Below are 22994 nucleotides of genomic sequence, written 5' to 3' on the forward strand. Positions count from 1 at the left end.
GCGTCCGCCTCCGGCGCGGTGGTGCTGCCCGCGGGGATGATTAACCCTTCGGTGCCGATCCGCAACATCCGGATGAAATTCGCAGTGTTGATTGGACTCATACAGGTCGGAGAGGTCAGCAACAGGGACATCGTGGAGACCGTGCTCAATCTGGTAAGGGAAAAAGCGTGCTGCCTGCCTCCCAGCCCCCATAGCCTCCCTGCACCCCAGGGTCACTGCGCTGCGCATCCCTGCGAGCCAGGATCATCCAGCCGGTGTTGCCGGCGGGTGACCTGCCAGCGCGTAGCCCTATCCACGCCACCTCCCCGGTCTCCTCTGGTCCTCTCTTGCCACCTGAGCGCAGTGTCCAACTTAATGAATAGTAAATCATTCCTTGCCCTGCAGGTTTTGGGTCGACTTGAGACTTTAGTTGCGGGAGAGGAGGCCTCCCTTTCTCTGGAGTTCTTTCTCTTACACTGTTAATTGTCCCCGGTGTCGCTCTGCGAGGATGAAAGCCTGGTCCCTGGAGTCTAAAATCCCCAGTGCTTCTGAAATGCGAGGAGCGCGTTAGCTCGAACTTGAGCAGCTGGGTGTGATGTTTTCGAATGACGAGGAAAATGATGCAGTTTTGCATCTTCTTTTAAATATATTCCGAAGCTATGATGTGATGGAGTGTTGTGGCTGTGTCCCCCGACCCCTTTCTTTCTTTATAATGTTGTTCTGAATTTGTTCACCTCTTTAGTCGCGCGCGCGCGCGCGTGTATGTGTGCGCGCGCGCACGCGCGCGTTCGCGTTCCCACAACATGTTAAAATGTGAGGCCACTAAATCATACAGGTTGGTTTCTGTGGTTGTCTTAGACAGCGTGGCATATGGATAAAGACTAAAGGAAAGGTGTTAGATGTAGCCCTAGGTTTTTTGTTGTTTGTGTGTGTGTGTGTGTCTCTCTCTGTGTGTGTGTGTGTGTGTGTGTGTCTTTTTTCATGATAAGAAAGCGTTACTGCAGAACTGTGTATGACTTTGTATGTTTTGCGCTATCTACTGAGGCTAAGAAGCGTTCAAAATGTTAGGGGAAGAAATAAGGAGAGGGGAATCATATATTCAGATAATTAAGAGTAGTTAATTTTTTTATGTTTTATAAATGCAGTTTTTGCTGCAGCAAAGCTTTCCAACAGTTTCCTTTACAATAATCTTTGACATTAAGTAAGGTTCGGTTTTGGAAGGCAAGGCTTAAATCAGGAGCAATCAGCTGACTATTGTATTTAAAGTGGAGTCACAGCAATAGAAAATGTGCTTGCAAGGAGATTTTATGACACCCAGGTATTCTGATTTTTCAACTAAGCCATTATTTTTATTTGGTTTATTGGAAAACTGAAAGGACGCTGCAGCTATAGCAGTGATGCCATGGATTAGATAATGTTTATAGTTTATGCACCTCTTAAATTCACAGAGAAGTTAAAGCTGTTTTTTTTTTTCTTTTTGCCAGTGTTCAATTCAAAGATAGGATAATATCCGTCCTTGCTTTGTTATATTTACTACTGTTTAAATACAGACCACCTCTTTCTACTTCTTTTTATCCTTTAAATATGTCACCATAAAAATCAGTTGTAAGTTTGGGTAACATTACCACATTGATATAAACAGATTATTTTTAAAACACTAATAGAAATATTATTGAGAGTTTTAATTTTAATCAGCTGCAAATAGGAGGTTAGTACCTGTATTCTTTAGTTTTCTCTTTTAAAAGAAAAGAGGTGAGATCTCAAAATATGTTAGTATTTTAGCAGGTACTGTATTTCTTCTATAACTTTATTTCTGTAAATTTAAAAGAACACATTTAAAGTGTTTTTCCAGTTTTCACCAAACCAATACCAATTTTACTTTAAAAGATGTGCTATTTGGTTATTTTAACATCTGTTTACATGCTTATTTAATACATTTTAACGTGATAAGAGGCAATAGAGCCCTCGCAAGCTGGAAACTGATTTTAATGGTTTTGGAATCTGCAGCAGTACCAATGTCTGCTAGATCAGTCCTTAACAGATGGGGTTCTATAGATACACAGTAGATTAAGAAATGAAGTGAAATATTTCTTTTGAGGTAAAACAAGACATTTAACTCTCTTCAGTGCAATGAAAATCTGCCATGAAGTCTCATATGCAAACATTATTGTAGAGATTAACTTTACTTGTACTATTAAGGTTTAGATTATTCAGAAATAAGTTAGTACTGAAATGGTATATCCCCAAATCTACTTAGCACCTTGTAACTGCATTGATTTTTGGAATAAACAAAGTTAGGTTTAAAATTTCTTTGTATGTGTTTAAAGAATGCAATGAATCTTTAAATGGAACTTTTGGGGAAAACAAATGACAAAAGGAGCTACTTGCTAATTAAGTTAATTATATTGATTGTGGAATACATATTGGTCATATGAAGGGTCATATTTCTTTAATAGTAGTTTTAGGTCTTTATCTTTCCAATATACTCATGATGAAAATGTCATGTGCAAACTTAAGCTGATTCTGAAAATATTTGGAAATCTTAGGAATTTAAAAAATAATTATCAAACTTAATTCTATTTGTTTAATAAGTACAATCCAGTAAAATCCATTTAGGGCACTCAGTGACTTGTTAGAGATTGAAAACCCCTAAAGTGGGGTATCTCTAAAGTGAGTGGTGTTTTTTTTTAAAATCTTAATTTAAAACATTAAATAAAAATGATAGGTGGGATAGAATAACATCTATCACAGTGCCCTTTATGACAGAAAAGAGAAAAACTAGTGAAAATTAAAAACAAGAGAGTTTCTGCCTTAAACAGTACCCTTTTCTCAGTCACCTCTGTCAAAATATTTTCTTTCTACTTTTTTCCTGTACATTCTTTATATATAATATGAGACTACTAATACTACTAGCACCTAAACTATTTCTCACCTGTCTTGCCAAAGAATTAAAAGTTTTGCAGAGTAAAGTTTAGGCATGCAGCAAAATATAGGACTTCTTCAAACACAGCTGTGGCTATAATTTTTTGCTTCTATTTGCCTAAGGTAGAAATGTGTTTTCATTACTCACATTGTGGGTGTTTGTTAAAAAATTTCTATGTAAATAGAAAAAAATGAATAATTTCCATTGTAGATGGATATATTTTGTATAATGATATTATCACTGACTTAAAACATTCATATATGGGGTGGGTGGATAGCATCTGAAAGATGAGTACATTAGTTTGTAAGTGACATTACTTGAGAGCATATTGTCAAGGATTTTGCATTGTAGCTTTACTAATGAAAGAAAAACTGATCATCAACAAACTTTGGTTTAGAGAGGAATTATTTAATGGGACAGTATAAGTGCATTTATAGAAAAATATTTATTGGCTGTTTTAGTTATAAAGCAGGTATACTACTTAATTCATTGCTTCCTTAACATGTTTTTATAAGATTTTTCCTTCCTTGAGGTAAATGCTATGTAAATATATGTTTTTTGTTTATAACATGAAAGTTTATTTTTATCAAAAATTTTAATATGAGCATATTTTTAGAAAAGATAAAATAGAGAATTAATATTTACTTAATGAAAGAATGCACATAGGGATTTTTTGAATAGCTATCTATAATTCTATAGCATTTAATTTGTAGATATTTCCCCCCATGAATTACAGTGTGATATATCAGTGTATCCTTAATTGTAGAAAATGATCATTTTTTTCACATTTAAGTAGCACATTGTATATTGTATTGAAAATATAACAAGATACTTTCAGGGGATTTTGTGGGCTAAGTTCCTCTTTTTTGGCATATTGATCATATATTTTGGTAAAAAGAAGTTTCTAAGTTATTCTTCTATAATTGAATGTGACAGTAACTTTTATTCCTTGGAGTTTATTTGAAGCTTGATAATCAGAATAATTTCCAATTAAAATGTATTTAAAATTTTAGAAACAAAAGGTATGTTCTGCATTTGAACTAAATTTATTTTAAAAATATGAAGCATTTTAGAATCATAGTCCTTAATACTAATAAAACCACATTTATTTATATTAAAATAATTTTTTGCATTTTAATTTATGTTGACATGTAAGCTTTTCATATTAACTTGAATTATATTTTATTCTTGCTATTGGGTGTTGAAAATTAAATTAAAATGCATATGTAATTATTGAACTTTCAGAATCTTGAGTTCTTAGGTTTTCCACAGAAATATTAATTCCATCATATAATGACACTAAAGTAGCAAATATTCTCTAGCCAGTCTTTAGTCAAGTTACATTAATTTTAAATAAGTACTTTGTATATTGCTAGTTAGTTTTTGGCAAATACGATGCTATTAATTAAATGTATCTCTAGGACCTCTCTGCTTTTGCTATATTTTCTCCAACACAATGTAAAGAAATTTATTGGTTCTAGCAGACCCACCCCCCATATTGGTTCACTGATATAGCTGTATTATACTAGTAAAATTCAGTCGTCCATTTTTTTTGACTATTTAAATATTATTTTGCATAAGTTTTATAGGTTTTTCATTTCTTGCCTATACATCTCATATTTTATGAATTGTCAGTATATCTCCTTATATGAAGATATACCTGTTACTCTCTGGTATTATGGTTTACAGGTGGTTCCCCTCCTATGCTGTGAACTCCAAGAGGGCAGGAACCTATCTTATATAATATTTATTCTTTGTATTTCTGAGTCTTGAATAAGTTAATGCATTTTGAGTATGCAGGATAACATTATTAGGCGGAAGATCAGTTTCTGAAATTCTGTTCAGTTGTAGGAACCAGACCCAAGATCCTTAAATAAATTAGACTCATGTCAAATTAATATATTGTTTATTCCTATGACTAGAAATGTGTGTGGAATATGTATGATGTTATTTATGTAGTCATTATTATATATATAAGTGTTATTTTAAACTGGTATCCTGCAATAAGTAAGAATCTGATAAAAACTTTTCAGTAAACCTATGTTTGTCAAATATATAAGCACATAACGAAGATTGTGTTATTATTAATAAAGAATACATAGTGCATTGAATAGAAATTTAAAAAATGATGGTTAGCATTTGTCATATTACCAGGAATAGTGGATATCTCTTATTTTTGTCTATCTAGCATAATGGTAATGTAATGGGGAGCCACAGGGTCAGTCACAGGACTTGTGCTGGAACTCCTGTTGGCACTGCTGAACAATCAACTCATTCCATAGTTGGCGATGCCTGTGTTAGAATTTGACCAAAAGTGAATCTAAGAGCAAGAAATGTGTGTGTGATTCTGCTTGAGAACCTGAAGTTCTCTGTGCCTATATTAATTATTGTGTAACCATTAAATTTTCTCTTTTAAAGCTTATTATTATTGTTGCGATTAGCTTGAAGTCTATTTAAATTGGGTTTTTGTTACTTATAAAGGGAAAAGATCCTTAGAAATGTAGACATTAGTAACTGGAAATGGGACATTGTAAGGAACAGACCTTAAAGGTTGAAATAGAATGCAAGGCAGTGAGGATGTTGCTTTCTCTACCAATTCCTCTTAAGGAATTATAGAGCAGCTGTTTTAAATTGTCACCTGTGTTGTCTTTGCTCATGAAACTATTGAGACTGGAACTTTAGTGATAATAGAGTGTTTGGGGCATGTCTCGGGGCCTTTGATGATGCCTTATAAGAGGAATTAGCTTTGGTCCAAGCTGGCATGCCTGAAATCATAGAGGGAAGAGAATATTGTCTTTCCAACTAAGAGAGGCCCTTTCTGTCCTTAGACACCATCCACAATAGTAGAGAATCAGAATACATACCAAGAACCTTGAAGGTTGAAAAGCCCCAATTTTTGATGAGTTTAAATTAGAACCAGGTAAAGTTCTGTTTTATAAGCTTCTCCCAAGCATCTCATGTATATTTCCAGACTCCTGACCAGAGTAACAATCCAGTTACTAAAGAGCTTTAAAAGAGGGTGCAACTAGGGAATAGGTGCTAGAATAGCTGTGCCTGGTTACACAGCTTATTGTTTCACATTGCTTCCCGGAAAATAATTAAGCTGAGGGCTAAGGGGATGAGTCCTGTGAAGGCCTGTTGCTTTGAGACTGAATATTGCTATGAAACTGGAAAGGTGGCAATCTAGATTCATATACTGTATCCTGACAAGATCTCTGGCTCTGTTTGCTAATTTAACCAGTTGCCTGAAGTAAATTGACCAAAAGCTTATTAAGCTTTTAGGGAAACTATTTCCAGGATAACCTCAAGCCTGGTAAACAAAGGCCTGTATTCTTATATTTCAAAGGCAGTTCTCGGTAAGAGGAAGTTGGCTGCTAAAGCAGTACAACTACTAAAAGGAATATCTAAGGCCATAGAAGGTAATGGATAAGAGAGGTCTTCTGAGATAGTAATAATGAGTACTTCCAAATTGACTGACCAAGGAACTCCATTGCCAGGACAAGGAATTTTTGCTACTCTGACCATTAATGTATGGTTGGTCTGTGCTTTGAATCAGTGACGATGGTTTGTTTTACCCTTTTCACTCCTTTAAGTAGGAGTTAAGTTCTTTTACCATTATATATTAATTACTAGTGACCCGGTGCATGGATTCCTGCACATTGAAAGGAAATTAATTAGAAGGTGGCCGGTGGGGTGGGACTGGGTGAGATGGGCTGGACACGCCCTGGAGCCAATCTCCTGAGGTCCCTCCCTGGCTGGCTGCACCTAGGGTGGTGCCATGGCTCCAAGGGCCTCTGTGGAATGAGTGGAATCTCTCTGGCAGGTGGGGTCCCTCGGCCTGGCCTGCGGGGATCAGGCTGAAACCGGCTCTCCGACATCCCTGAGGGATCCTGGAGTGCGAGAGGGTACTCTGCAAAGTTGCTGTCATACAGGGTGTGGAACGCAGACACAAGTGTGCAGTAAACCAGATTTGGGGCCAATAGTGCCCCAGCAACAATATAACCCATGGCCAAAGGTGGAATCGCAGGGCCCCACAAGGAATCGGGTTCCCTCCTCTCTGGTTTCTGGGTGTGTCACCTGAGAACTGCCGCTGCCAAGTCACTGCAGCTTGGCAGTTCCTGTGTTGAGTGTCTGCCCCTTGGTGATCAGTGCATGTCATAACTACCGGTTGGACGGACACTTAGCATATTAGCCTTTTATATATATAGATAATTATGTATATAAAATTACATAGCTATATTGTCAGATTATTAGGTACTACCCAAAAGAATTTAGATCTGACCAATTGCTCCTAGCTCAAAGATTTTTCTTTGTCTCTCCTCCTTCCCCTGGTGAGATGATGAGTGTGTTTTTTGTTGTGCCTAAGATAGTAATATTGCTAAACGGGGAGTTTAAAACGTGTTACATATATGGAAAGAAGTGAGTTTCTAAGGTGGATGAGCAGCCAAGGACTAGAATGTTTCAGATTTCTGTTGGTTTTAACTGCATAGAATCCATTGTTTCTGATGCTAACAGTTCTAGACTTTTTGATACTCCTTTGGGGAGTCATTCCTTTTTAATTCTTGTTTACATGGTTTGGGATTTCCCTGAATTCCTTTCTGCTTTCCTGGACCAGAAACAGAAACTGGACCTGGCCTATCAATAAAAAATATTGGTTAAAAATTTAGCTGCACATCTGAGACAGCATGATAACTTCTTTCATTCTGCTAGAGAAAAAAAGGATGCTCATCACTAGAGTTGCTAAGATGTTAGAATGTAAGTTTAGATTTCATTGGCAATCTGCCACAATTAATGCAGAGTATGCTTGAGAATGAAGTTAGCATAGAGGCAACTAGAACCAAGAGATAGATTGACAGTGGTATTTTTGGAGCCTTTCAAGTCAATTATATCCCCAGACTTTTCAGTGTATTAAGCTAATGCGTTTCCTGTTTTGTTTAAGATAGTTTGAGTTGGGTTGTATTCATTTCACCCCCATGATTCTGTTACCGGTAAGGGGACCTGGCCCTGAGAGGGTCTGTCTAGGGCTGGTTGGTTGTGTGTGGGTTCTTGACTTCGGCAGGAAAAATTTCACAACACGAGTCTGTGTGACCATGAAGAAACATTTATTAAAGCTGGGGACTGTGAAACAAGAACGGGCTTAGCATAGAAGAAGCAACAGGAGAGCCTAGGCTGGGCTGCCCTAGATTCCTGGGAAGTCAGAGAAAATGGGGCCTTGGGATCAGGTTCAGGTGTTAGCCTGGGATGAGCTGCTGCTGCCCATTGCTCCTCTGGTTGCAAAACTGCTGGGGTCCTTTAGGATTTAGGAGATGCATGCCTGTGGGGGAAGAAGTGGGAGAAGAAGAGGGAGGGAATGGCGGGGACTGCTCCCCAGAGGGAGAGATTACACTAGGTCCTTTGTCTTGAGGCTTTATCTCTTTCTTACTGGCGGAAATCTTAGGGGAGGTCTCAGGAGAGGGTTTCAACAGAATATTCATCAGTTTTCTAGGTGTGCTCCTCAGGGTCATGGTCTTCACTGATTGGTCAGTGTCAGGGGAGGGGGTCATTAGTCATTGTAGCTGGTTCTAGTGTTGCCCACCTGGTTTTGATGCTTTTCTGGGTCTGGAGCAGATGTACAACTGAGGCCTAGATTTATTTTTAGGGAGGTGACCTTCTGTAAATTGCTCTGTCATGTTGTTTAGCTGTCTCAGTTTTCCTATTTCACTGTCCTGCCTCAATTCCTGATTAATATTCTGAATTAATTTTTTAAAAAAATATTGGGTATTATGTATTACAGGACAAATAATAAGAAAAAAATTAACTTGGCAAAGGACTTGATATATTTCAAGAAAGAAGAAATATATATTGCTAGTTAATGCAAAATTACCCTTCACTAAATAATAGTGAGGTACCATGAATAAGAAGAAAATTACCATTAAATTAAAAAGAAAACCATCATTGTTTTCTAGGCATGCTTAAATAACCCTAAATGATGTTATTGGAAGGGTAAATGTTAATAGCTGTTCTGAATGACATTTTAACAATATGTATCCAGGTTTTTGACATCAGTCCTTAGTTCTTTAGACTAAGGAAGAGTTTATCTGTGGACAATTATAGGGGTTAAATGTAGTTTTGTGATATAAGAGTTGGCAAAAACCTAAATCTTCAACAGTAGGAAAGGTTAAATAAATTATTTCACATTCATGTTATGGAATATCATACAGTCATTAAAACTTTATGTGCCTCAGTTTCATTAGGTGTAAAAGGGGATATTTACCTTAAGGTTTTTGTACAGATTAAATGAATTTATATGTATATACAGATATATATATATAATTTTAATAGTTTATTGATTTTTAGAGAGAGCAGGAGGGAGAGGGAGAAACATTGATGTGAGAGCATAACATCGTTGGGCTGCCTCCTGTACTCCCCCTACTGGGGATCAAGACTGTAACCTGGGCATGTGCCCTGACCTGGAATTAAACTTGCAGCCTCCTGGTATACTGACAGATGCCCAACCAACTGAGCCACACCGGGCAGAACCTTTAATCCTCACCCGAGGATATGTTTTTATTAATTTTTAGAGAGAGAGAGAAACATCAATGTGAGAAACATTGATCAGTTGCCTTCCATACATCCTCTGACTGGGAATCGAACCTGCAACCTTTTGGTATATGGGATGATGCTCTAACCAACTGAGCCACTGGCCAAGGCATAAATTAGTATCTCTTAAAATGCCTGGTACAAAGCTAACTTTATTTAGTGCTTACTATAGTTTTTTAAAATTTTATTCTTATCCTAAGCCTGGAGATAATCTGATCAGAGAAAAAACATCTATTTAAAACTGAGCTATTCTCTTTTAGCTTGGAGTACCTGAGCCTGGTAAACCTGTCAGAGAACAGATCTCAGGTATCCACAGATCATGATCTCCTGTTAAACATAGGAGGTCTGTTCCCCTGAATCTTGCATAGTCTTTAACAGTGCATTGGGTCATTTTTCATAATTTCTTATTTTGAGTGAAGTGGATGGAAAACTGGAGAAAGGATAGATAGGAGGTTATTCAAGTTCCTTTGCCAGGAATCTCTTCCATCTCTTCCCCTAAATGGCTGAATTTCACATGAAGACCTAGTAGGACATGAATGATGATCCTAGGTAAATAATACCTCCCTCTGGGAGCATTAGCTTGAATATTTAGAAGACTATTTGAATAACAAGCCTAAGGGACAAGTTAGAGGAATAACCACGATTTTGTGATCACTTGTTTTAGAAAATATTAGCCTATATTTCAATAGCTCTTAACTGTTTACAGTTCATTTGTGAAATTACTCTTCATTAACTAATCCTCAGAATAACCTTCTTTCAGATACCATTCCTTCTCTGCAGATTTGGAAACAAAGGCTGTATGAAATATCAAGTAGTTACACAAGGTTATCTAGGTATTAAGTTGGAAGAGGTGGGACTCAGGCCTTCAGATTCAAAAGATGGAGTCTTTCCCATTATTAATTGAAATGTTTATCCAGTACTTAGAAATTATCCCAAAGGCCAGTTTTATGTGAAGAGATGTTAGAAGAGAAGGCACCAGCCAGCCTCAGTGAGTTGATTCTGTGGTAGGGAATGCTAACCATAGAGGGGTTCAGGACAAGATGTTCACAGGAAATAAAAATGAATGCAGGACAGTTTGATGGATTTGAACACAAAAGTGATTTAGCAAGCCCAGCTGGTGTGGTTCAGTGGTTGAGTGTCAACCCATGAACCAGGAGGTCACGATTCCATTCCTGGTCAGGGCACATGCCGGGCTTCAGCGTGGATCCCCAGTAGGGGCTGTGCAGGAGGCCTCTGATCGATGATTCTCTCTCATCATTGATGTTTTTATCTCTCTCTCCCTTTCCCTTCCTCTCTCTAAAATCAGTAATAAAAAAATAAAAAAATATATTTTTAAAGTGATGTATCAAGAAATATAAACTATGGGCCCAGTACACAAATTCATGCACCTCGAAAGGAACTGTGGGCACAGGAGTGGGTCTCAGTCCATCCTATGCGCCCCCACCTGGCCCCTCCCACCGTGGCCCCTGGTCCCCTGTCTGCCTGCAGCCCTGCTCCTGCCGCCGCCCAGTTCGCACCCACTGATATCACGGAGTGATTGGGGCTGGCGCCAGGTCGCCCCTCAGGAGCAGGGAGAGGGGAGAAGCCCTCAGGGGCGATCGGGGCCTGCAACCGCCGCTTGTACCCGCTGATGGTGCATGCAGGTGTAAGCGCCGGGTGGGACTGCGGGCGAGTGGGAGCAAAGAATTTTCAGTAACCACCAGAGGCTCACCCCGAAGACAGCGACTGACGTCCTGCCTTGGTCTGGTGCCCCCACTCACCTGTTCCACCATCCTGTCTCTGCCAATGCCTGCCATGTTCCATGCTCTACCACCTGCTGCTGATGCCCGCCATGTTCCGTGCGCATCCCCTGGTGGTCAGTGCACGTCATAGCAACCAGTTGTTCGATTGTTCCACCGTTGGGTCTATTTGCATATTAGGGTTTTTCTATATAGATTGCTTTTCTGATGGAGTCAGATAGTTCTTGTAGAGCTCTTTCATTTTTGTTTATGCTGAGGTCTCTCTCTTTTTCCCTCTTTGTCATTTCTTATTTCCTATCTTTGATATCACTAATTCTTTCCTCCATCTGGTTGGCTCTGTTTTCTTTTCTCAGTAGTTTACTCTTAATTTCCTTAATTGCATGCTTCATTTCTAGGATTTCTGATTGGTTTTTTAAAGTTTCAAATCTTTTTGGTAAAATACTCGTTTTGTTTATTGAATTGTTTTCTGAATGCATTGAACTGCCTGTCTGTATTTCTTGCATCTCATTGAGTATTTTTAGAACTGCAGTCTTGTAATCTCTGTCATTTATTTCACATATGTTTATGTGTTCCAGCTTGCTTTCTGAGGATTTTTCATTTTCTTTCTGATTATCCTCGTTACAGTGGTTATTGATGGTATTTGCTGCTGTCCTTGGCCTAGGCGATTTTATCTGTCTATATTAATGGCCATTGGCAGTTTCCTCTGAAGAGATCTTTCTCCTCTTTTCCAATAGATGGTGCTGAATTGCAAGATTTTTTACCTCTTTGATCTTCCAGTCTTGATCTCCACGTCTTCCATAAGGCAGTAATGCTGGGCTCCTTTGGATTGGGGTTTGTTTTGCCCTCACCATATTGGTGACCTCTGATCTGTGTGGGGTCCTGCCCCAAGCCCCCACGTGGGGATCTGGGAAACAGCAGCTCTATTGCACTAGCTCTTGGTTTACAGGTGATATGCTCCTCAACCTGAGTCCAAGGTTAACGGGAGATGAATTTTTAGGAGTCCATGTCATGGCAGTGCTCTGTGGTTCTGTTTCTTTGTCTGAAACACCACTGCAGAACTGACAGTGGAGAGCCACAGGACAGAACCCTGTGCTCTGTTCCTCCAGGCTGAAGGAAGCGCTTGCTACTGCAGGCTTCCTCCTCTCTTCAGGCCATGATGTGAGCTCCAAGCTGTAGGGCTTTGCTATAGGTCCTTTGCACTTTCCTCCTTTCTCATTTCCCGTTGTTTACTCTAAGTCAGGGGTCCTCAAACTACGGCCCGCGGGCCACATGCAAATACAAATATTGTATTTGTTCCGTTTTGTTTTTTTTACTTCAAAATAAGATATGTGCACTGTGCATAGGAATTTGTTCATAGTTTTTTTTAAAACTATAGTCCGGCCCTCCAACTGTCTGAGGGACAGTGAACTGGCCCCTGTTTAAAAAGTTTGAGGACCCCTGCTCTAAGTTGTCCAGCTTTAGATGTTTCAGTGCACCGTTTCTCAGGCGTGCCTATGTATTGAACAGGTAATTCTTTGTTGAATAATAGTTGGTAAACTTGTTGAAATTTCAGGGGGAGAAGCCAAGGTTATTTCTCACGCCACCATTCCTCTGACATCCTAACTTATTTTAAGAGTGGGTGAAGTAGTTGTGAGGAACCATTTTTGTCTGTGGAAGTATGTTGAGCAAGTAGATTTTAGTTAGATTTTCTGGGTTTTTAAATTAATTATATTGGGCTTTTTTTATTCCAGAAATAATGTTTAATAATGTTTAGTGACCCGTACTCATGACAAACTGTCATTTGGAATGACAACTGTATCCAATTACATTGAAAAATTATGCTGCCAAAATCCGAATAAATTGAAGATGACTTCTTAGAAAATATGAGATCTAGACATTTACAATAGTGATTATAGTTCCAATGAGAGTGGTTGGGGTTTTGGACCAATATGATCTCATTTTACCTTAATTACCTCTTCAAATGTTCTGTCTCCCAATACAGTTAGAATTTGAGGTTCTGGGGGGCTAGCATTTTTGTGTGTGCGGGGAGGTGGGGAGTTAGGAGGGACCATCCCCCATATAGTCTCTTTAAATATGACAGAAAAACACCAATCCCAGGTTTATTGGGTTTAATAAGTTTACTCCTTCAGTTCCTATTTGCAGCACCCAATATTCCTTTGAAATACGAGATAGACCCACAGTGGCTGGCAGTAAATTTTAGAACTTCAGGATTTAAGTTCAGGTTCTCTGAGCATTCTGTGTTGCAGTGTCACTTATCCAAAATTGGTACCTCCCTGTAGTTGGGGAACTTTAAACATACCAGTGAAAAAAGCTTGTTTCCCCTTCAAGAAAAAGGAAAATCACTCCTTAACACTCAGCAGGTATGGCTATGAGGTTTTTCCTCCTGTCCCATCTCTTCAGGTTTAGTTTTTGCAGTGGAAGAAGAGAGACCAAAAATCCAACCTGAGTTACAAGAAACAGACAGGGATGGCTATAAAAGGGAGTGACCAAAAGCAACTGAGATACTCCTTTACCTCCCACATGGAATATATGTGCTTCACAGAAACACAACAGGTCCACAAAATACAAAAGCTAGAATTTCAAAATCCATTCATCCAAGGGTGGTGAAAGGTAGGAAGGGGAAGTGGAAAGGTAAATAGCATGGGGAGAAAAAGTATTCAGATCAGTCCAGGCACAGGGGCTGGCAAATGCTAGGAAAGACCTGCAGAAAAACTTGTCCTTTCAGACTCACAGGTGTTGAAAATCCACATATTGGTGTTAGGAAGGTTGTGTCTTACTGGCACGCACCAGAGACAAAAAATCCAATTCCTCAGAAGGGAATATGCAGAGGGCCCTTGGCAGAGTTGGTCCTGCCTTTCCTGGCAGGGGAGATGAACAAGGAAAGAGCTGCAGAACCTCCTTCCAATCCCACTCATCTCCTCTGGATAGCAGATGACTCAGTGGCCTGAAGTAGCCTTCAGTTTGGCAGGAGATGAAAGCGGTGGAGGGAACTTCTCTGCAGAGGTTGAGGTACTCAGAGCAGACTAGGTAGACCATCTTGTGGAAGTCTTTTGCTTAAGAGAACCACCAAGGAGATGAGGCACAACAAAGGTAAGCTTTGCCAGGGGTCTTTGCTTCATTGGCACTGACAACAAATAAAGGAAAGAGGATAGAGAAGAGGCAGGCATTGATAATGTATGACGACTGCATTGCTGTGAGAGCAAACTAAATCGGAAGTTAGTAAGGCCAATTCCTCTCTATGTTTAACAATTGCTGGTGCATTTCAATTCCTTTATTGAACCCTTGATACTTAAATCAGTATAGTGAGTTGAGAAAGGACATATGCAGGAGGCTAACCAGCTGACCAACAAGGTGGATGGGAAAATGACTCACAAACATCCCTTGGATGAGGAAAAGAGCCTGAAGCAGAAGGTTTGAAGAGCACGTCAACAATGATTTTGCTAACACTAGGGAATATGTGAGGTTTCCTCCCAGATACCTTGAATGCCAGGTCAGCTATATCTTGAAGTCAAATGGCATTCACAAACAGGGGGAGCACTCAAAGAGCACTGAAAATTATTGTGAGGGAGAATTCCATCCATGACCAAACATCTCCATGTAGAGACAGATCAGCAGTTACTGACTGAAGTACAGGAATAAACAATGAAACAAGAGGAGACTAAACCAGAATACCCCGCCATTTTAAGCACAGCACTGGAGAAATTCTACCAAGAATATGTGGCTCACTCTGTTGTTTCCTCTTTATACTCTCGACTCTCTGTGCCAGGGTAGGACACTACCTGCCCTTTTTTGACACTGCTCCTCTTTTGCTGAACTCAAGCATCAAGATGGTACAAATTCCCCAGGTAGAGTCTTTGGTTCCCCTGGGAAGGCTCTGGAGAAAGGTTTGACACCGCCAGCCATCTCTTCACCTCCCAAACTACCAACTATATAGAGGAGAGAGAAGCATCCCAAGATATTTCATTATGAAGAACCCGGCAGCTCCATTGCTGGGCTCTGGTCTGGCCCCTCACCCGCAGAGGGCCACTCCGATCCTCCTCACCCAACTGTGAGCTGACGCCTACCTGGGCGATCCTAGGGCTGAGGCCACTGCGCCTGCACTGTGAGGGTTAGCATTTTAACATGAGTTTTGGAGGTACACAGCAGGTCTTAAGTGAAAATAAGGATAAAATAAGTGGTGGTGATAAAACTATGAGATCTATTTATAGTGTTCCACATAAATTTCCTTTAAAATTTACACTGTTTTTCATTACATAAACCCCTGACTTTCTTAATTTGAATTATTTTATTCTTTTCCTTTCTTCTACTTTCTCCTTTCCTCTCTCATGTTTTTATTCTCATACATGCGGGGGTGTGTGTGTCCCTCAGCCGAGCCTGCACCCTCTCCAATCTGGGACCCCTCGAGGGATGTCCGACTGCCCGTTTAGGCCTGGTCCTGGTGGGATCGGGCCTAAACGGGCAGTCATGTATCCCTCTCACAATCCAGGACTGCTGGCTCCCAACTGCTTGCCTGCCTGCCTGATTGCCCCTAACCTCTCCCCTGTTAGCCTGATTGACGCTTAATTGCTCCCCTGCCAACCCGATTGCCCCTAACTGCCCTCCCCTGTAAGCCTGGTCGCCCCTAACTGCCCTCCCCTGCTGGCCCGGTCACCCCTAACTGCCCTCCCCTGCCAGCCTCGTCGCCCCCAACTGCCCTCCCCTGCTGGCCTGGTCACCTCTAACTTCCCTCCCTTGGCAGCCCGATTGCTCCCAACTGCCCTCCCCTGCTGGCCCGGTCAACCCTAACTGCCCTCCCTTGGCAGCCCGATTGCCCCTGACTGCCCTCCCCTGCTGGCCTGGTCGCCCCCAACTGCCCTCCCCTGCTGGCCTGGTCGCCCCCAACTGCCCTCCCCTGCTGGCCTGGTCGCCCCCAACTGCCCTCCCCTGCTGGCCTGGTCGCCCCCAACTGCCCTCCCCTGCTGGCCTGGTCGCCCCCAACTGCCCTCCCCTGCTGGCCTGGTCGCCCCCAACTGCCCTCCCCTGCTGGCCTGGTCGCCCCCAACTGCCCTCCCCTGCCAGCTTGGTCTCCCCTAACTGCCCTCCCCTGCCAGCCCGGACACCCCTAACTGCCCTCCCTTGGCAGCCCGATTGCCCCTAACTGCCCTCCATTGCCAGCCTGGTTGCCCCCAACTGCCCTCCCCTGCAGGCCTGGGTCTCCCCTAACTGCCCTCCCCTGCTGGCCATCTTGTGTCCACATGGGGGTGGACATCTTGTATGTTGGAGTGATGGTCAATTTGCATATTACTCTTTTATTAGATAGGATGCCTTCATCTGTGCATCCAAAGGCATTACTTATTTAATGGTGTCACTAAGCCCAAATAGTTTTGACTCTTTTCTTTAGCTAATTACAAGTGTTATTTTTATATCTGCTACAATGTTGGTAGAAAATCAATGTCTTCACTCTCCTTCAATAATAACAATAAGGATAATAATAATGAACCTCTGTTTAGCTCATGAAGCACCAGGTAGCCATTGTGCTAAGTCAGCTATTTTCATCTGAAGACACACATAAACTAATTACTAAAATTCTGGGGCACACCAAAAAATGTTCTAATTTTTGCTGATATGACAAAAAAATAGATATAATTCTTATTGATTTACAAAAAAAAAATAATAATAGTAACTGCCTACTCTTTTTGCTCCAAAGTGACTTTTAAAAAAATCAAGTGCCTATATTTGTATATAAGGATTTCTGATACCAAGAATTAATAAATCAGACACAACCTTATTATGTGCTGTGACCAATAAGATGTAACACTATTATACGATCTCTATATTTATGGTTCAAACGAGGGCATTCATACCCGACCGCTGTTGTCATTTTTTTTTTTTTGGCAATCTAAGGAAAAAGAGGTTAGTGCTCCTGACTAATTAGTCAGATATTGGATATTTTAAAAATTCTGTGGCACACTGGTTGAAAATCTTTGTGCTAAGTGCTTTACATGCATTAAATCTCACCAGAGTCCTGTGAAGTTAGGTAGTGATGAGGAAACTAAGGATTAAAGGTGTAAATAATATTTTCAAGATTTTATAGGTAATATGCATTGTTAGGTTTCAAACAGAGGCAGTATTTGCTATGCTTATTGCCTCTATTTTAGAAATCTTAAGAATTTAATTTGCTGCTATCTTAAATTCTAACTATAGTCTCATTGAAATTAAGATATGGAAATAGCATCATGTGTTCATAGCTTCTGTGGTAACTTTGCCAAGCATTTAGCACACTTAACTTTGGATATTTAAATTTATTGAAGTTTTTATTCTTAATCCCTTAGAAGTCTATTTACTAGACTTCTAAGTTAGTCATTCAGTATTTCCTCTCCACTTAGCATATAGCACGAAGTTCAGTGGCATGATTTATATTGCATGTCATCATCTGCCCCTGCCTCTCTGGTGACAGTTTATTTCGCCATAAGCTGTACATTCTCTTGTCATAATAAACTAGTATTTTTACTTTCAGGAATTTAACATACTCTTATGGCTCTGAGGTGTTGCACATGTTTTTTAGGGTTGTTTAGGAACTATATTATTGATCACCTATTGAGACAATATCTAATGTATGTTTGTGTGTGGTTTTTTTATTTTTATTTTTTATTTTTTATTTTTGTCTCTGTACTATTCAGAGTGATAATGGGGCCCAAAAGATAATTACTGCTTCTGGACCAAAAAGGAGATATTCACAGGCTGATGTGGGCTACCTTGAAGAAAATCTGTACATACCTACTTGTATCTGACCAAGTGTATTTTTATTTCTGTTTGTTTATTTATTTTGATTTTGGAGAGGAAGAGGGAGGGAGAGAGAGACAGAAACATCAATGTTGAGAGAGAATCATTGATTGACTGCCTCCTGCATGTCCCCCAGTGAGAATCCAGCCCACAATATGGGCATGTTCCCTGATCGGGAATCGAACTGTGATCTTTTGGTTCATAGGTTGACACCCAACTACTGAGCCGCACCAGCCAGGCTAAACAACTGTATTTTAAATGGGAGGCAACAGGAGAGGGGCAGGGTTGTGAAGGAGGAGCAGGGGAAGACCATTAACTAGGTTACCAGGTAGATAGACATTTGATCCCACCTCGGTCAAGGTAACACTGGAACATAGTAGAGATATTGGACTGGGAAAATGACTGTTGTGAGTAGCTTCTGAATGCTCCACAGCAGTGCCCAAAGTAGAGGACTCATCATAGCAGTGTTCTAGGGATGACTTGCCTAGAAATCTAGCACTGTGTATTTGGAGAGTTGTGGTTGTCTATTAAGATTTTAGAGTATAGTTCAGCAACATTCTTGGATGATCTTAAACCCTGAAAAATTTCTAAATACCTAATGGAGAGGAGAAGGAGATTAATTTTAAACATTTATTTCTAGGTGGTGGTTGGGATCTCAAGTGTCCAAACCTAGTGATAGTATGCTGGGACATAGTAGGATTGAAAAGATGATTCTTTTCTAAAAATTTCAAATTCTATTAAGAGACCAATGTGTAAATTAAAAATTACTAAATATCCCTAGCCAGTTTGGCTCAGTTTTTAGAGCATCGGCCCTTGGACTGAAGGGTCTCTGGTTCAATTCTAGTCAAGGTCACGTACCTAGGTTGCAGGCTTGATCCCCAGCCCAGGTCAGGGTGTGTTCTGGTGGCAACCAATCAATGCTTCTCTCTCTCTGTCTCTCCCCCTCCCTTCTTCTCTCGTTCTAAAAAAAATGAATGGAAAAAAATATACTTGGGTGAAGATTAACAACAAAAAATATACTAAATAGTGTGATCAGGCCTTTGTGGTTTCACTTACTTGAATTCAAATCCTGGCACTGCTTTTTTTCTCTTGTGATCTAGAGTAAAAATATGTATTAGAATACGATATCACAAAGGAGATGATAAATTATTTGCAGGAGTCAGAAAAGACTTTCAGATGGAGGATTCTTTTGAGATTGGCTTTGAAGAGTGAGCAGAAGTTTATGGAGTAGGCAGGATGGAGCAAGGGCATTCCAGTACTGGAAGTTTGAATTGGTACAGTATATTTAAAATAGTATCTCCTTCTAGGAGTGTTTTTCTCTTTCAAAAAATCGGTACTTAGTCTTTAGGATTTAGCTTAAGCTTCTGTCATTTCCATTTTTTCTTGTATCCATTAGCACCTTGTAAATACATTAATCTCAACAATCTTAGGAGTCACATTTTTGAAATGTATTGTGGTTTGCAAAACTGCAATTTGCAAAATCAAGGTCTCTAGACACTAAGGGGTAGGGAGAAGAAAAGAAATAAAAACAATGACTTAATCATGTATATATTTATATATAAGTACATAAAGAAAGTTCTGGAAACAGCTGTTACCAAAACAAACCAGAATCACTTGTTGCTTGTTTGCACCAAATATAATGTAACTAGAGGCCCAGTGCACGACATTCGTGCACTGGAGGGTATGGGGGTCCCTCAGCCTGACCTGCACCCTTTCCAATCTGGGAGCCCTCAGGGGAGCCCTCTCCAATCTGGGAGTTTCTGTCTGTCTTTGCAATCATATGAGCGAATTGTCTGAGACCCCAACTCAGTTTGGTTTGTTGCTCACAGAATAATAGAGGCATTTTTTTTTTCTTTGCTTCATTGGTGGAGATCTGGAAGTTTTAGGATATCTTCCCTTTAATTTTTCCTAGACACTCTGATTTTACTTATATCTCTCACCTTTGCTTTCCCTCCATCCCCCACCACAATAGTAGCTTGCTCCAGGCTTGCTTTGCTCTAGTGCCGTGGTTCTCAACCTTCTGGCCCTTTAAATACAGTTCCTCATGTTGTGACCCAATCATAAAATTATTTTCGTTGCTACTTCATAACTGTAATGTTGCTACTGTTATGAATCATAATGTAAATAGTTGATATGCAGGATGGTCGTAGGCGACCCCTGTGAAAGGGTCGTTCGACTGCCAAAGGGGTTGCGACCCACAGGTTGAGAACCGCTGCTCTAGTGTCTAAGAGATCTGTCTGCCTCCAGAACTATGATTCCCAGCATTGCTGGTGTTCCCTGCACTCTTGGTTTTCCCTTCCTGCTCTGTCTCCTTCCAATGGCCTCCCACTTTGCCAAGTCCTCCAAGCCACCAGCTCTCCCTCTTTGCTCTCTGTTTGGCGGCTTGGGAAGCCAAGTTCCCCAAGCTGCTCCACTCTCCGCTGGCTCTCCCGCTCTGCTCTCCGCCCAGCGGCCTGGGGGGAGTGACCGAGGGAGCCACGTCCCCCCAAGCCATCGGCTCTCCCGCTCTGCTCTCTGCATGGCGCCTGTGTATGCAAATTAACCCACCATATTTGTCGGGTTAATTTGCATACTCACTCCTGATTTGCTGGTGAGTGTAGCGGAAGGATGGTCAATTTACGTGTTTCTCTTTTATTATATAGGATAGTAGTTAGAAGTTTTGGTCAGGTATGCTGTTAGGCTGTTGAGTGTTACTATTTAATAAGAACTCTTGGTGGGGAGAGAAAAAGCACTATTACATTAAGTGTACACATTAATTATGGGTTATATGTGATTTCAGAAATGTTAAAACGTGAAAAATATTTCTTAGAATAAAGGAAATACAGCATTCTCAATTAATAAAATAACTCCATAACATAGGCATTTCTGTCCCATTATACACATGAGAAAAGTGAAGCTGAGTGAATTTGAAACTAAGGACTTTGGGCAATGTGGAGCAAGAAGTTTTGAACGAGTGAAGCAATATGTTCATTCCATGTAAGTTGGTATTCTCTTCCCCTTTCAGTATTTTTTTGTGTGTGTTTCTCTCCTGAAACAACAGGATTGGTCAAAGAGGACAGCTTGTTTAGTGGTTAAATATAGTATATGATCATGGGTGCTTTCTTTAGTGCCAGCTTGTACCTGCTCCTTTTAGGCCATTTGTAGCCATTTATAACTATGAACTAATGTACTTCACTTTCAGTATTTAGAGTTATGAGTTAATGTGTAAAATGCTATTTGAGTCAAATTCATTTTTGTATCCTGGTTTTCTATAAAGAGGTTGGCCTTTGTGGTATGTCTAATATGAATTCATATCTTGGGTCTGCCTTTTCTTTGGTTTGTGACTGACCTTGAGCCAAGTATTACATCGTTGAACTTCTGTTTCTCTTTCTTTATAACTCCATCTCTATATCTATATCCTTCATATATGTATGAATATATATTCATATGTATACAAATATATATATTAAAGCAAAATAAAGGATATTGTATTTTGTTTTATTTCTCAAAAGCGAAATGTGTATATGAATTATATATATGACCGATCATTATATAAATACTTCTGCTACTATTCTGAATGTTCATTTAGCACACTGCTATTCAAAATGTGGACAACAGATCAGGTTGAATATTTGTGAAATGTTTGTTGGTCCTGGTCTAAGATGAGATAAGGAGCTTGTGCCAGAATGTAAATCAGTTTTGTCAATAAACACACTTTTTATTTCAAATAACTTTTTTTTCTTGATGAAGGAAACAGTATGTTGATTCATGTTGTAATTCAGTCTCCTAGTGGCTGGTTCCTTGAGCAGCATGAAGTAACCTGAGAATACTTTTGGGGTACATTTTGAACAAAGCTCATTTTAATTCCCGTTACTTTTTTTCACTTGTGGTGTTAGAAAGGTTTGCTATTGTGAGTGAAAGGAATATTGATTTTAGTCTTGGATTTTAATCTTGTCTTTGTTACTAATTGGGCAATTCATTTAAGTCTTCTGGACCTTATTTTGTCTAACTTAAAATAAAGATTGGGTTAAATGATATCTATGGTCCTTTTAGACTTTAACATACTAATAATTTATGATTTGTAAATAGTATCTTTTCTTTTTTTTTCTTTTTTTAAGAAGCAGAGCATAGTCTGATATTAAAGTAGATGATAGGATACTCTGGGATAGAAACATGCTTTAAGAAGCTTTTTCAGTGGAAATAGTTTTTTTTTAAGCTTCTATCTACCAGATACCAAGAAGTTGGTTCTAAAGATAAAATGATTAAGAAACTGTTTTTTATTCATAAGTGGTAATCTTCTGGGGGGAGATAGATGTTTAAGTTTTTCTTTTATATACAGGGTGATGCAAAAGTAGGTTTACAGTTGTTTGTAAACTAATACAATATTTATAAATAATACAATAATCCTATAAAATAAAAGGATAATATGCAAATTGACCCTAACAGCGGAACGACTGGGAATGACCAATCGCTAAGATGCGTACTGACCACTAGGGGGCAGACACTCAATGCAGGAGATGCCCCCTGGTGGTCAGTGCTCTCCCACAGAGGGAGCTCTGCTCAGCCACAAGCAGGGCTGACGGCTGCGAGCGCAGCGGTGGTGGCGGGAGCCTCTTCCGCCGCCTCAGCAGTGCTAAGGATGTCCGACTGTGGCTTAGGTGGGGAGCGGGTCTAAGCCGTCAGTTGGACATCCCCCGAGGACTCCCAGTCTGCCAGAGGGATGTCTGACTGCCAGCTTACGCCCAATCCCCCAGGAAGTGGGCCTAAGCTGGCAGGTGGACATCTCCTGAGTGGTCCCGGACTGCGAGAGGGCGCAAGCCTGGCTGAGGGACGACCCCCCCTCCCCCGAGTGCACAGATTTTTGTGCACTGGGCCTCTAGTCCTATCTAATAAAAGAGAAACATGGTAATTAGCCGTACCTCCGCTACCCTTCCCATTGGCTAATCAGGGCGATATGCAAATTAACTGCCAGCCAAGATGGCGGCCGGCAGCCAGGCAGCTTGAAGCGAACAGGGAGGCTTGCTTGCTCCAGT

General features: G+C 40.3%; 1 protein-coding gene and 1 pseudogene across 1 annotated transcript in view; one reads left to right on the forward strand and one right to left on the reverse strand.

Annotated features, from left to right (window-relative positions):
• Positions 1-3: 3 nt before the first annotated feature.
• Positions 4-22994, forward strand: part of LOC106724223 (neurobeachin-like) — a gene marked incomplete at its 5' end in the record, with an annotated part of 217421 nt that continues 194430 nt past the window's right edge. The window contains one exon of the mRNA XM_014530729.1: positions 4-153. Within this exon, the coding sequence (XP_014386215.1) occupies positions 4-153 (150 nt within the window). The remainder of the gene's footprint in view (positions 154-22994) is intronic.
• Positions 13538-22994, reverse strand: part of LOC102262775 — a 22174-nt pseudogene continuing 12717 nt past the window's right edge.

Source organism: Myotis brandtii, unplaced genomic scaffold (assembly GCF_000412655.1).
Source record: "Myotis brandtii unplaced genomic scaffold, ASM41265v1 scaffold77, whole genome shotgun sequence".
Lineage (NCBI taxonomy): Eukaryota > Metazoa > Chordata > Mammalia > Chiroptera > Vespertilionidae > Myotis > Myotis brandtii.